Source organism: Curcuma longa, unplaced genomic scaffold (assembly GCF_044706935.1).
Source record: "Curcuma longa cultivar G26 ecotype Majalengka, Jawa Barat unplaced genomic scaffold, ITB_CL_G26_1.1 contig_14472, whole genome shotgun sequence".
In the NCBI taxonomy this organism is placed as follows: domain Eukaryota; kingdom Viridiplantae; phylum Streptophyta; class Magnoliopsida; order Zingiberales; family Zingiberaceae; genus Curcuma; species Curcuma longa.
Window position 1 is genome coordinate 19,875 of NW_027429783.1, and position 16,115 is coordinate 35,989.

The 16,115-nt window shown below is 39.6% G+C and overlaps 1 protein-coding gene and 1 pseudogene across 1 annotated transcript; both read left to right on the plus strand.

Annotated features, from left to right (window-relative positions):
• Nucleotides 1–7,067, plus strand: LOC141816145 (uncharacterized; annotated as a pseudogene).
• A 4,805-nt stretch (nt 7,068–11,872) lies between these two features.
• Nucleotides 11,873–14,707, plus strand: LOC141816146 (uncharacterized; the record flags this gene model as incomplete). The annotated part of the gene is made up of 4 exons (XM_074703983.1): nt 11,873–12,107; nt 12,198–12,370; nt 12,485–13,177; nt 14,012–14,707. Coding segments are annotated over exons 1-4 (1,797 nt in total), but the record flags the coding sequence as incomplete, so codon positions are not given.
• Nucleotides 14,708–16,115: the final 1,408 nt, after the last annotated feature.

The window sequence follows — 16,115 nt, forward strand, 5'->3', positions numbered from 1 at the left end:
TTCATGTGGATTCAGCGATGGAGAGAGACATGGATCTTTGAAAACCCTAACCCTAATCGCCGGTGCCACTTGAAGATCCAAGTTGCTTCCCGATGGCGTCTTCGAGGGTGATGGCGTCGTCATCCTCCGCCAACTCCGATCTCACGCACCAGATCTCCATCTGCTCTCTCCCCGTCGCTGATCTCCAAAGCTCCGTCAGCGGAGGCGGCGGACTCACCAAGAGCCTCGGGTCGATGAGCATGGAGGAGCTTTTCCGCGGCATATGCGCCGAGAACACCGCCGCCTTGGGGGCGGATGGGGGAGCCTCAGTGTCGGGACAGGGTAGCAGCTTGGCGTCGCTCATGAGCATCGGCGGGAAGACGGTGGAGGAGGTATGGCGGGAGATCACCGCTGGCCGGGTGGCCGAGGGCGGGGAGGGACCTGGGTCGGAGATGACGTTGGAGGACTTCTTGGCGCGGGCAGGGGCGGTGGCAGAGGAGGACGTCGGAATCCTGTCCGGTTCCATCCAAGCTGGTGGCGGGCCGAATCCATTGGTGGGATAATCTGGTTGTTGAATTTGTCAACGGAGCAGAGGGTGTGGCAAGTAGTAGAGGGAGGAAGAGACCGTTGTTGGATCCAGCGGATAGGGTTGCAGCGGCAAAAGAGGATGATAAAGAACAGGGAGTCTGCTGCACGATCAAGGGAGAGAAAATAGGTTTTTGGTTTGCCCTCGGTTTCCAAAGTTAGACTGGTCACTGAATTACTAGGTAGACCCTAAAAGCTTGAATTTTTTTCCTCTGTAACTTGATGTTTTTAGGCATATGTTGCTGAGCTTGAAACTTTAGTGTCAAAATTGGAGGAGGAAAATGCACAGCTATTGAGATCTCAGGTAATAAATTTCAGACCAATTTTGTTTGAGGATAAAAAATTTATCTCTTGGTTTTTTAAAAGTATTGTCGTTGAGGGTTTATATCCAGGATCTCAAGTCTATGCATTTCTCATAAGGAAAACTGAACTCAAATATATGCTCACCATATTTTGACCTTAACTTGTCCAAAGTTGATAATGCAGGAAGGTTGTGCATGACTTACCTATAAATAAGAAGATATTAGCTTAATTGGTCTATTGATTTGTGCTAGTCTGCATGTGCTCGAGTTGTTATTGGCTAATATTTGAAACATTGAGTTTTACTTACATTAGTTTCATTTATTTTACAAAGTTGTATCATTGTTCCTTCAATGATACATCAACTGCTCTTGCTGCCTTATTAAAGCTATTGTCATTTCTTCTACAGTCAGCCTGGCATGACAATAAGTTGGTTTCTATATGTTGCAGCTTAAGGCATTGGAAGCAACAATGAATGATATAAACAGTTCATTTGGCAAGGGAAGTGTTACAAGATTAGGAAGTGCTGGTGGTGCTTTAGTGTATGTATACGATAATTTGATTAACAAGATATATCTCAAGTGGGTGTTTAACTTGTTTTAGCGTCTTCCCAGAGGAAAAAGCTTCAGTCTAATTCTATAGTATTTCGATAATTTGATTAATTTTTGTCCTTTACAAGCATTTATCTTTAATAGAAAACATAGAAATTACTAGAAAAGAATGGAATAATATTATTTAGTTTTTTAATTTGATAAATTTGTTCAGTTTTTGTTATTTCATATAACAATCAAGGAAAACAAAAGGATCTCTCTATCTATGCTTAAAGAATTGAATAGCTCTAGAATTATTGTGATTTGTGAAATTATAAATTGTCTTTCTTTTCTGGTTCAACAGATATTTGGTTCAGAAAGCAGTGGGAAGACTACGCTAGCTCTACATGCAATTGCAGAAATACAGGTATAGCTTTAAAAGTTTAGTGTTGTTTCTTTAGAAATGATAAATGTTTGTAGGACAAGGTGACACATTTTTTTTTAACTGCTAAAGTATATTACTGAATCAACTATGTATTCGGCTACTAATATGCAGAAATTGGGAGGCAATGCCATGCTTGTTGATGCAGAGCATGCTTTTGATCCAACTTATTCCAGGGCATTGGGAGTTGACATAGAAAATTTGATTGTCTGCCAACCTGACAATGGGGAAATGGCATTAGAAAGTAATTTTTGTTTCACTCGGATAATTTTTTATGTCTTAGTTTTTTTTCTCCCCATTTATACTATTATTTGTTATTGACTTTTAAAAGTTGCCAATATTAATGTTCTACTTAGATTTAGTAAGTATAATGATTCTGAAAAAGGAACTTTGTTTACCTTAGTAACAGTTTGATTTTTGTGAGTTTCTGTATCTTTGCAAATTAGAGACAGTTGATTAGCAGCTACCAAGGTTATTGCTCTTTACAACACACTTCCTGTATGTTTTAAAGAAATTTGAAGCCGTTAATCTTGACTATAAAACTTAAAGAATCATTGTTGATCTGTGTTTTCATCTAAACCATCTGCTAGATTATCTGATTTCCTGCAACCTAATATCTTGTTGCTTTAAGTAATCCATGGGCACATGTTTTCACTTAAATGTAAATTGTCACTAATAACTAATAATCCATGGGCAGCTACCAAGGTTATTGCTTTAAGTAATATCTTGTTGCAACTTGAAAACTGAGAATTTACTTACAGTGAGTTAGAGAGAATAACCAACAAGCTTAAGAATATCATCGGCAAGGGAGCATTTGGTACAGTCTACCATGGTTTGTTGGAAGATGGTACTCAAGTTGCAGTCAAACTGCGCTCTCAATCATCATCACAGGGCACTAAAGAGTTTCTAGCTGAGGTAATTAGTGCAACTAGTTAGATTAGCGATATGTCTATGGTCGAAGCAATGGTTTTTCTTTTTTCTTCTCTGAATCTTTTTTAAAATACAATTTGCCTATCTTATGAAACGTTATCTCTCTACGTATTTTGATAATTAGGTATATAATGATTTTGGTTCTCATTACAGGCCAAATGCCAATAGTTTGTGTGTGTGTGGTTGTGTGCAAAGGCTTTTACACAGTTTATCTTTAGCCAACCCTGAATAGCGGTGACTCAGGCCTTGATGTTGTTTCTCTTATCAAAATGCATCAATTGTCTGTTATACAAAAGCAAGTCTATTTTTTCTTGAATCAATTCATTTTAACTAATACCCCACTGCTTTCTAAAGTATATGATGATTTGTTGTTGAGTTGCATTCAATAGAAGAGTATATTTATTCACCTATGTACATTTCTTCTTTGAGTAAACTCTTCGCTATACTTTTTCTATTTATTTCAGGTTCTTCATAATATTGCTGTTGCAGAATACTTGCGAGATGGTTTCACTGATCCTAGGAATCTTCTTGATGCATTAAACAAGCTTAAAGTAAGTTGTACTGAACTTTGACGAATATGTTGTTTGAATTAATTCCTGAAGAAATTTTCATACTAACATCTTCTCTACTTCATTCTAACATTCTTGTGTGGAAATTAACTGTGTTAACATTAAAGTTATGATTATCTTCTCTACTTGGTGATGCACCTGCTGTTCTTGGTGCTGCTAATGTTGTGATGTACCTGTTCTATTTCTGCTGCTGTTGGAGGATATTCTGTTGCGTTGAAACCTTTGTTATGGACCTGCTGTTGTTATGGAGCTTCTATGTTGGAAGTTGTAACTTGAATTTGTGTTATGAACTTGTATAAGTTGTATGTTATGAACTTGTTGTATGTTATGAATTTGTGTTATGAACCTGCTGTAAGAATGATTTTTGTGTAAATATAAGTTGTATGTTTTGTATGTGATTTAGTAAATTTTGTAGCCAATGATTTTGTATTTACAAAATATATTATTTTCTTATTTACTGCTAAAAAAATCAAAAGACAACACTTTTAAAAACGTTGCAAAACCCAAGCAATTTGTAACAAAATTACAACGCTTTTAACCGTTGCAAAATGTGTTGTCATACCTATTAAAAACAACGTTTTAAAAGCGTCGCAAAAAACGTTGTAATATTTACAACGCTTTTTCTGCGTTGCGAAGGTGTTGTCGATGTTAACAAAGACAACGCTTAAAAAGCGTTGTCGTTGAGGTACCCCTTTTACAACAGGGCCTCTTACAACGCTTTTTAACCCACAAAGACAACGCGTTTTTCGCGTTGTCTATAACATTTTTCTAGTAGTGACAATAAAGATATTTATTTGTGATTCAAAGTTCATTGTGTATAATTCTTAGGTGCTATTGTGCCCATATTTTGGATAAATTAGTATTATCTTTTGGCAGACTGGTCTTTGGCAGATATACCTACTGTTACTTGGTGATGCACCTGTTGTTACTTGGTGCTGCTAATGTTGTGATGCACCTGTTCTATTTCTGCTGCTGTTGGAGGATATTCTGTTGCGTTGAAACATTTGTTATGGACCTGCTGCTATTATGTAGCTTTTATGTTGGAAGTTGTAACTTGAATTTGTGTTATGAACTTGTATAAGTTGTATGTTATGGACATGTGTTATGAACTTGTATGTTATGAACCTGTTGTAACAATGGTTTTTGTATAAAAATAAGTTGTATGTTTTGTATGTGATTTAGTAAATTTTGTAGTCAATGGTTTTGTATTTACAAAATATATTGGTTTCTTATTTACTGCTAAAAAAATCAAAAGACAACGCTTTTTAAAACGTTGTAATACTCAAGCAATTTGTAACAAAATTACAACGCTTTTTAACCGTTGCAAAATGTGTTGTCATACATATTAAAAACAACGTTTTTAAAGCGTTGCAAAAAATGTTGCATCCGATGGATGAGATCTTTTCGGTTAAGTTTTATTCTTTTAATTATGGAAATAATTCCTTTTAAAAGAATTAATTCATGGAAATAATTCTTTTAATGGCCGACCATAATTAGATAAAGATGGAAATAATTATTTTTGTTATTTCCATAAAGATCTAACGGCTAGAAACCAAGCAAGCTAATCTAGAGGCCTATATTTAAGAAATTTTTATAATTAGAAATAATTCATGGAATTAATTCTAATTAAATTATTTCTTATTGGCTAAGAAAGGGGGCTTGGTCTTGGGCACAAAACTATAAAAGGGGGGCTTAAGGGTGGACGACAACGAAGTTAGAGGAGAAGAGAGGCTAGGTTTTGGAAAAACCCTAGCCACTTTCTTCTTGCCGCCGCCCACTTATCCCCCTTCTTCTTCCTCTTTTATTTCCTTCTTCCACCGCCCCCTTCATCTTCTCCTCTTGAGGTGGCCGGATCTTCTATCCAAGAGAGGTGGCCGGACCTAGCAAGAAGACAAGCCAAGGTGAAGCGGCAGCAAGAAGAAGAAAGGAGATCCAAAGCTCTTCATCCGGAGGAGTTGCAATCCTTGTTCCTGGAGGATCGTTGTCCACCCAACGTCCAGGAAGAAGACAGGAATACAGCGGAAGGCAGCGAGGTTATCTTCAAGGTTCTGGTAATTATTTTATTTCCGCAGTTTTTAATTTACTAGAACAAGTAGGTAACACCGTAGATAATAATTAGGAATCGGCGATCCTATAAGGATCAATTGATTTTGTCTTCCTCATAGACTTAGTCAATTGATCCAAAGGCGGGATCAAAAGTTTTTTTTGTTCTGTGGGGTTCTATGCTCTTCGGAGCGGATCGCCAACATTAAATGATTTATATATGATACTCATTTGTGCATTTTAATGGATCGCAAATACGTCAAATAATCTGTCCTTGAGAAGGATCGGAGTAAAGATCGCCAACATCTTCAAGCAAGAACGCAAACTGTACATCCTAGCGCAATCCCTTTCTGAAGCACCTGCCACTACCCTTATTCGTGCGGAAAAAGATACTTACAAGAAGCATTAGGATGATGCACTAGATATATCATGCCTTATGCTTGCTACCATGAATTTTGAGCTTCAGAAGCAACATGAGAGCATGAATGCTCATGATATGGTTGAGCACCTGAAGCAACTGTATCAATGGTAAGTTAGGAACAAGCTATCCGAGGTGTCTAAGGTCCTATTTGCATGCAATATGCAAGAGGGATGTAAGATACCAGAAAATTTCGTTGTGGTGGAGAATGGAACTCGTCTTGCAAAGACGAAATCAACGAAACCAAATTGGGTCAAATCTAGAAATTGTTTGGTTGGTGAACCAAACGATTCTGTTTGAACCAAATTGGTTTGGTTCATGATGAAAGAGGTTTTGATAAAATAAAAGGGATGGGAAGATTCGTCTTGTGAAGAAAAATCAAACAAAACTGGTTTGGATCAAATCGGAGGTCATTTGGATAGTGAACCAAGCGAACCAAGTTGAACCTGATTTGCTACAGTAACCAATTCGATGGTTATAGTAAACCCTAAGTTTAAGCCAGTTTAGCCCAACCCTAACCCAAGTTACTGTGCATTCCTCTTTAAAACACAAAACTCTGACTCTTTGGTTGTGCCGTGATTCTCTTCACTCCGCCGCTGCCTCACAAGCACCGAGTCTTGTTCGTGGGCGTTCTTGCTCGGTGGCTTCTTTGAAACCTTCTTCTTCCGAGGCACAGTTGATCTTCGCCCATAGGATGTCGCCGGCTACAACGAGGAGAGGCCGGAGAGTGCCTAATCGATAGAAGTAACGAGGTGCATTCCCTGGAAGAGGCGATTTCGATGTGCTGGCACCGAAGGCCAATCTCCTTTGCTTCAGCCGGAGAGGAAAGTGAGCTCGATCGTCTCCACCACAACGCCGTCGCCATTGCAACTAATGGAAGCAGCTATGTGCGTTCTCGGGCGGAGGCGATTTCGCGCTGCATCTCGTGAGCGAATATGAGTTGCTCATCCGTGGATTAGGCACCGACATGATCGGATCTCGGTTGGGTAAGCGTTCTTGATTCCGTGGAGAGGTATTGTGATCTGTCAAGAATTCTTCGGAATCTCTGGGGGATTTGATTGGTCTTGGTGTGCTGAGTTCTTGCAAGCTATTGGATTGTGCTTTGCTTGGTGGACTTCCTTTGGGTTTCAGAGCCGAGGGATTTCGATTGTGAAGAAGAAGAAGGGAGTGGAATCGGAGTTGGATCTAGGGCTTGAATTAGAGGTAAGTTTCTTTGTTAGAATTTGATTAAGTTTATGGGATTCAACTGTTTGTTGTTCTGTTAGGGTTGACTGTTCAAATGGTGGATTATAGATGGGTTGGTGGATTGACCTTGCTTTGTGGGTTTCAATTGAATTGGAGTTGTTCTGGATTATGAGATGGATATTGATTAGTAGATTAGATTCATAATTAGATTGGATTGTGTTGTTAAATCCTATTTGTTTTAAGGTTGGATGGTTATGATTGTTGGGTTTGACCTATGTTAGGGATTTATGTTGGGAAGATAGTTGTTTAATTAATGTTGGATTGGGTTAATGATAGAATTAGGTTGATTGGGTAGCTTGAGTTTGATTAAACATGAGATTAGTTGTATTGATTAATTTAATTAATACAACTAATTAATTGATTAGTTAAATCCTATTAATAGCAAATCAAATGGTTAGATTAGTCTAACCTGAGTTAGGTTTGATCTATTTTAGGGATTCGGTTGGATTTTGGAGGTGTTGAATCTGGTTGTAAACTAAGGGGATTAGTTAGATTAAATTGGGGAGTTTAATTACTGTAAATTTAATACAGTATCATTTTAGTAAGTATTGTATTATTGTTTAATTTCAGGACCTTGAGTTGATTGGTCCTATTATACTCGGAGCTTATATTGGGGGTTCTTATTTCGACGGTCGTCTGATTTAGGTGGGTACCCTGTACTTGGTCACTACAGGTTTTCTTTTAGTGCATGATTTATTGTTTATTTTATCTATCCTGTTGCTATTCATGTTATTTGTGATATTATCTAGTTGATATCTTTTGATAATCGTTGTTTGATACTTGTCAGTTGACCTTGTAATAATCTATTACTATCATGTTGATACTCTTGTTACCTATGTCATTTATCCCAGTTGATACTAGTATTGTTCGTTGCTTGATACATGTTGATTGACCTTTGATTGATCTATCCACTGATAGTACAGTCTCAACTTTTGTATGATTGATCTATGATGACTTCTATTGATTCATGTTGATTATGCTGATTGGTTGTAGCTATTATATGTTGGGATGATCATCATAACATCTACATGCTAGTAGTAGGTGTTGTTGACAGCATGTTGGTTGTAGTTGTTGTTGGCACTCACCTGACACCGTGTTGTGGTGGCACAGGGGTGAGAGCATATGTTGCACTATAGTTGGGTGCGACCAGGACTGCTATATTGCCCTCCTGATACACTGCCCGCTCCCCACCTGATTAGGGTGGTTAGTTGTTGGAGCCTGTGCAGTATGTCCTGTTTGGCGTCTCAGTTCACTGCCCTTAGGGGTGACTGGGGATGGCGAGTGTAGACAGTGACCATGCATGTTGATTATGATGTGTGTTGCATATCTGCATGCATTTGCTATTATTATTATTATTATTATTATTATTATTATTATTATTATTATTATTATTATTATTATTATTATTATTATTGCATTGTTATTTATATGTTTGCGTGTGACTGTTGCACTTGTTTGATATATTCCTGTTGCATTGCATGACATTACATGCATGATTACATTTAGTATGATTTCTATTACCATGATTCATTTTATCTGCTGATTCCTGTTACTTGTTGATTATTATTTATTTCTTCTATACATGTTGTAGAGACTGTATACTCCTGTTATTCTTGCTGATTTATCTTTACATGCACTTTTTTCTATATCCACTGAGTATCTGATACTCACTACCCAGACCCTAGGGTTGCCTTGTTTTCTCCCCAAGTAGCAGATAGGTTTACTTGGAGCTTCGAGATTTGGTCGGTTGCTTCCATCTCACATCAGGAGGGTTTTATGTAGTGGTTTGTATGGATTGAAAACAACATCCTTCTCAAAGCACGCTTCGAAGGCGGAGAAACCTTCACAACAGAGTTTCTTCCTCGTACATGATTTGTAGCGAAGTTTAGGAGGAAGAGAAAGAGCTTTTACAATGTAACAGAGCAATTAAGAAGATGAGAGAATTTTATGTTTTTGTCTACGACGTTGACTGCTCTTTTTATAAAATTCAGTGCACCAGTCGACTGCTTCTAGGGCCAGTCGACTGATGGGCTTCAACGGTTATTAAATATACATTTAATTTGCCAGCTGTCGTCCAACGACAGTCTATCAGTCGACTGCTCCAATAGTCGCCAGTCGACTGAACCACTCGACTGATCTTTCTGTTCTTGGCTGTGTGTTCTTCGGATCAACCCCCGACTGTCGACTGCCTAAGCTGAACACTCCCTTTTTCAACTTCTTCTTCATCCCTTAGCCTTGACACAAGTCTTCAAACGCCTTCCACAAGCCTCGTGCACTTCCTTGCACTCGCTTGAGACGTCTCCCTCAACTTTGTCGTGCTAAGTCTTCTCTTGCCAAGAGGCCTCGCCTCCGGGACTTCACCTTTGCCAAGAGGCCGCGCCTCCGGGACTTCACCAAATGCCAAGACTCCATTCCTGGACTTTCCTGTGAACTCAAGTCACACATGTTAGATCACAAACATTGCCTAACTTAAACTGATTCAGCCAAACATTAAAATCCAGATCACTTGGGGCACAATTGCCCCAACAATCTCCCCCTTTTTGATGTTTGGCAAAAATCATTTAAGTTAGGTCTTTAATACAGCATGTATAAAATCACAATACATACTTTCAATAATTATGCTCTAATCAGAGTTAATCAAGCATTAACATAAATGCTAAGCATGTATAACATGAATAATCATGAAAGCCTAACTTTACCATTTCATTCTCCCCCTTTTTGTCATACAGCAAAAAGCAGGAAAATAATCAGAGTAAATATGAGTAAGTAACCAAACGTTCAAGAGAGAGTAATTTTAATGATAAGTATTGATACTTTCTCCCCCTCAATCCATACTTCTCCTTTGTTGAAGCACCAAAAGTGAAAATTATAGGTTTGAACATATCTTTGAACAAAGAATAGAGTAAATATCTAATAATAAGTGGCAAAATGAAATCAAAAATCCATTTAAAATTTAGCATGATTGTAAAATACCAAAAATTTGGTGAAAATTTATAAATAAAATTAATCTTAATTTCAGGGGTTTAAGAAAAGATTAGGAAGGTTAATTAAATTAAAAATAAATTGGGTTAGGTTTAACTAATTAAACCCTAACTTATTTAATAAAATAATTAATTAGATTAAACTCGTAAATCATAAAAATAGAAATTCATTAGGTTATTAAATAAGAAATACGGGAGAATGTGACTCATCTAGTATGGACGAAACCAATGAAACCAAATTGAGATAAATTAGAGATCGTTTGGTTAGTGGACCAAACGAATCAAGATTGAACCAAACTGAATCAAACTCGATTTGGTTCATGGAAGAGGTTTTGATAGAATAAAATAGATGAAAAGATTTGTTTGGTGAAGACGAATCCAATAAAACTAATTTGGGTTAAATCCGAGATCGTTTGATTAGTAAACCAAGCGAACCAAAAATTAAATCTGATTCGCTATTAAGCGGTTCAAACGGTCAATAAATCCTAGGTTGTTAGTAAGTTTAAACCGATCAAACTCAAACCCGGTTTAAGGAGTACTGTTCACTCCTCATGAAAACTAAAAATTGCTCGTCCTCTCCCCCTATTCTGCGCGACCCGCGCCCGCCGTGCCCGAATTCGACGGACGTTGTCGCCGCACCCGAGTCCGCCGGCGGAAAACTCGGGTAGGGAAAGCTATAAGAGGGCCGTGCGAGCAGCCCTAACCCCTCCCCTCTTCTCTTCTTCTTCCTCCGTTGTCGCCCCTGTCCGCCGTCGCCAAAATCCAGCCGCCGCCATCTTCAGTTATCTCCAGCTCGCGAAGAGGAGACAGCAACCGAGGAGCTCCTGTTGGAAATATGAATGGAAACAATGAAATGGAAGAGTTTTAGTCCCACATTGGTAGTTGGGGGACAATTTGGTTGGTTTATATTGTATCACAAGCATTGATGTTGTGAACAAATGCATGGGGAGAGGCTCTCTCTCACGCGTGGGTGCGCAGGGGGGGTGCGAATCCAGGGCCCGGATTTCACTTCCCGCAAGGCAACTTGTGTGCGAGCGCGACTTGCGCGCGTCGAATGTCGGACCGGTCAGGGCAAAATTTGCCCAAGCAGATCAACCAACATTTTGCATCTCCTTCCATTTTTTGTAACCGTGGCTGTGGTGAAACGGATGAGTTAATTGCCTGGCGTTGAAACGTCTGAGTGTAATTACAAACGTTTCGAATCAAGTCAGGTCATTAATCCATTAATTGTGTCATTAATCTCCAATTAATGGGAGATACGGTGCAAGGTTATAAAAGAGGCAGCGACGACAGTAGGAGAAGATTCATTTTCTCGATCACTGCTTCCTTTTCCTCTGCTCCCCTCTCTGGTGGTGATAGCTTTGTGGTGTAGTCAGTTCGCCGGAAACGATCCGGTATTGTCGTTGTATCCTGGGAAATAGACGTCCGTCGTGAGGGACGAATCTGTTTTAAGGAAACTGCGTTGAACGCAGGCCTCGACCACTCATCGGCACTCGGCGGTTCGACCACTCGGCTCGCACACTCGGCTCGGCCACTCGGCCACTCGGCTCGGCCACTCGGCTCGGCACTCCGCGGTTCGGCCACTCGGCACTCGGCGGTTCGGCCACTCTGCTCGGCCACTCGGCACTCGGCGGTTCGGCCACTCGGCTTGGCCACTCTGCTCTGCACTCGGCGGTTCGGCCACTCGGCTCAGCACTCGGCGGTTCGGCCACTCGACACTCGGCGGTTCGGCCACTCGGCTCGGCACTCAGCGGTTCGGCCACTCGGCACTCGGCGGTTCGGCCACTCGGCTCGGTCGTATCAGAATTTTTTTTTGTGAACAATCTTAAAACAGACTCCTATCTGTTGCGATGGCGACGAACCAAGTTGAGATGACGGTAGCGGAGCCTACTACTCAACAAGTACAGGTAACGACTCCTACTGTCACGATTGAGACAGTCCCAACAGTCCCAATCAATCATGCCGAGAAGCCAGAGAAATTCATAGGGTTGAATTTCAAGAGGTGGCAGCAGAAAATGCTTTTCTACTTGACCACTCTCAATCTGGCTAGGTTCTTGACTGAAGAACCACCCAAGGTACCTGAGGGTACTTTGGATGCCCAAACCTTCAATGCTGTGGAGGCTTGGAAACACTCGGAGTTTCTTTGTAGAAACTATATCCTTAACTGTTTGATAGATTCATTATATAATGTATACTGCACTAAGAAGTCGGCTAAGGAATTATGGGAATCCTTAGACTTGAAATACAGAACAGAGGATGCGGGGGCCAAGAAATTTGTTGTTGGCCGGTTCCTGGACTTCAAAATGGTGGACTCCAAGACGGTGATCAGTCAAGTCCAGGAGCTTCAGGTGATTCTGCACGAGATTCACTCAGAAGGCATGGTGCTGAGTGAAACCTTCCAAGTGGCAGCAATCATAGAGAAGCTCCCTCCCGGCTGGAAGGACTTCAAGAATTATTTGAAGCACAAAAGAAAGGAGATGAATATCGAGGAGCTCATCGTCCGACTCCGGATTGAGGAAGACAACAGGAGCTCAGACAAACGATCATTCACTCAGTCAATGGTCAAAGCCAATGTTGTTGAACATGGCGAGGGCTCAAAACGGAAGAAGTCAAAGTATTCCAAGATGGAGCCTAAAGGAGGCATTAGCAAAAAGAAATTCACGGGGAAATGCTTCAACTGTGACCGTGTTGGTCACAAATCTTCAGACTGCAGAAAGCCCAAAAAGAAGCATGAGGCTAATGTGAGCGAGGGTCCAGATATGGATCTTTGCGCAGCCATTTCAGAAGTGAACCTCATCGGTTCAAATCCGCGGCAGTGGTGGATTGATACAGGAGCCACCAAACATGTGTGCTGCAACAAGGAGCTTCTCCATGACTTTGAAGAAGTTAAAGATGGAGACAAACTGTATATGGGGAATTCAGCAACCTCAGAAATCAAGGGTCGTGGAAAAGTGGTGCTGAAGATGACTTCGGGCAAGGACTTAACTCTGAACAATGTGTTGTATGTTCCGGAGATTCGAAAGAATCTGGTATCTGGATCACTCTTAAGCAAGCATGGCTTTCGCATTGTATTTGAGTCGGACAGGGTAGTGTTGTCCAAGAATGGAATGTTTGTAGGGAAGGGGTATGAAAATGATGGGCTCTTTAAGCTCAGTGTAATGGCCATTAGGCCTAAAATGAATAAAAATGAAAGTTCCTCTTCTTATATGCTTGAGTCATCTGTGTTGTGGCATAGTAGACTAGGTCATGTTAATTATAATTCGATGCGAAGATTAATTAACATGAAAAGCATTCCGACATTCCTACTTGACCCGAAACAAAAGTGTAAGACTTGTGTTGAAGCGAAGATGACAAGGTCATCCTTTCAACATGTTGAAAGAAACACAGAACCACTCGGCTTAATCCATACAGATGTGTGCGACCTAAAAGGGGTTCCGACACGTGGTGGAAATAAATATTTTATTACTTTTATAGATGATAACACAAAATTCTGTTATGTGTATCTTCTAAAAAGTAAGGATGAGACTATAGAGAAATTTATTCTCTATAAAACTGAGGTTGAAAATCATCTTAATAAAAAGATTAAGGTGGTTTGAAGTGATCGAGGAGGTGAATATGTTTCACCATTCGTTGAGTTTTGTGCTGAACATGGAATCAGGCACGAAACAACGGCTCCATATACTCCTCAGTAAAATGGTGTTGCTGAGAGGAAAAATCGTACTTTAAAAGAGATGATGAATGCTTTTTTATTAAGTTCTGGGCTACCAGAAAATTTATGGGGAGAGGCTGTGCTAACAGCGAATTACCTATTAAATAAGGTACCCCGGAAAAATATAGACAAGAGCCCTTATGAATTATGGAATGGTAGAAAATCATCCTATAAATACTTGCGAGTGTGGGGGTGTCTTGCTAAGGTGTTGGTACCTAATCCAAAAAGGGTCAAAATAGGACCAAAAACTATTGACTACATATTCCTAGAATATGCACAGAATAGTAGTGCTTACCGATTTCTAGTATATGAATCGCTAATACCAAAAATACATAAGAACTCGATAATTGAATCGAGAAATGCCTCATTCTTCGAAGATGTGTTTCCGTATAAGACTAGAAAGGAAGCAAGTTCCTCAAAAAGGACCTTTGAAACACAAGAAGAAGAACATGATGATGAACCAGAAGAGGTAGAGCTTAGACGAAGTAAAAGAGCTCGTGTGGAAAAATTCTATGGATCGGATTTTATCACTTTTATGTTGGAAAGTGAACCACAGAATTATACAGAAGCTTTAAGATCTTCTGAAGGACCTCACTGGAAAGAAGCGATTGCATCTGAAATTACTTCTATCTTACAAAATCATACTTGGGAGCTTGTGGATCTTCCTCCTGGAAGTAAGCCATTAGGCTGTAAGTGGATTTTTAAGAGGAAAAAGAAATCGGATGACACAATAGATAGATACAAGGCTAGATTGGTAATTAAGGGTTACCGACAGCGTGAAGGCCTTGACTATTTTGATACATATGCTCTAGTATCAAGAATAACCTCTATTAGAGTGTTATTAGCAATTGCCACATTGTGGAATTTGGAAATACATCAAATGGATGTTAAGACCGCTTTTCTAAATGGAAATTTAGAAGAGGAAATCTACATGGAACAACTTGAAGGATTTTCTGCTCCAGGACAGGAAAATAAGGTATGTAGATTGGTCAAGTCACTGTATGGCTTGAAACAAGCTCCTAAGCAGTGGCATGAGAAATTCGACAACGTCATGTTGAATAGTGGATTTAGAATCAATGAGTGTGATAAATGTATCTACAGCAAAACCATTGAAGATGGTTTTGTCATCTTGTGTCTTTATGTAGATGACATACTTATCATTGGAAATAGTGATAAGATAATTAAATCCACTAAGGAAATATTGAATTCAAGATTTGACATGAAAGACATGGGTCTAGCTGATGTAATTTTAGGAATTAAAATTCTTAGAACAGCTGAAGGACTTGTTCTTAGTCAGTCCCACTATGTGGATAAGATTCTTGAGAAATTCAATAAGAATGATACTGCGTTGGTACGAACTCCGATAGATATTAGTCAACATCTATCGAAAAATCGAGGAAAGAGTAGCTCTCAAATAGAGTACTCTAGAGTGATTGGAAGTCTGATGTACCTAATGAGTTGTACACGACCAGACTTAGTCTACACAGTAAGTAAACTAAGTAGATACACGAGTAATCCCGGCATTGAGCATTGGAAAAGAATAACAAGAATACTAAGGTATTTGCGTTACACTCGTGATTATGGGCTGCACTATACAAGATATCCAACTGTGATCGAGGGATACAGCGATGCTAATTGGATATCTGAGGTGAAAGACTCTAAGTCTACAAGTGGATATTTATTCACTTTAGGAGGTGCTGCTGTGTCATGGAAATCTTCTAAACAAACCATAATAACTAGATCCACAATGGAGTCTGAGTTCGTAGCTCTTGACAAATGTGGTGAAGAGGCTGAATGGTTACGATAATTTTTAGAAGATATTCCTAGATGGCCGAAACCTGTGCCCGCAATATGCATACATTGTGACAGTCAGTCAGCAATTGGACGGGCACAAAGCCATTTGTATAATGGAAAGTCTAGACATATGCGTCGTAGACATAACACTATTAGACAACTACTCTCAACGGGAGTTATCACTATTGACTATGTAAAGTCAAAGGATAACCTAGCGGATCCACTAACCAAAGGGTTAAATAGAGAGTTAGTTGAGGGACAACCTAACTGCACCGACTAAGGAACATCACTATGGGGGAAAATGACCCAATGAAATAGTGATAGGATGGAGGATAAGCACATAGCTTTTAATGATCCAGTAGAGTAGTGTAAAATACTCTTGGGTGATCATCTATGTGAGAAAGAAGTGGAGTCGCTTCGAAGAGATTTGGAAGACACAAATCTTAAACCTTCTCGCAGACCAGGTCCATGGCCAAGAACGAACACACTCATGAGAACTGAACTACATCAGGGAAAGTCCTGTATGAAATGTGTCAATGTTTATATGAATGGTCGATTGGTTTAAAGACATCATGTCTACTAAATCAACC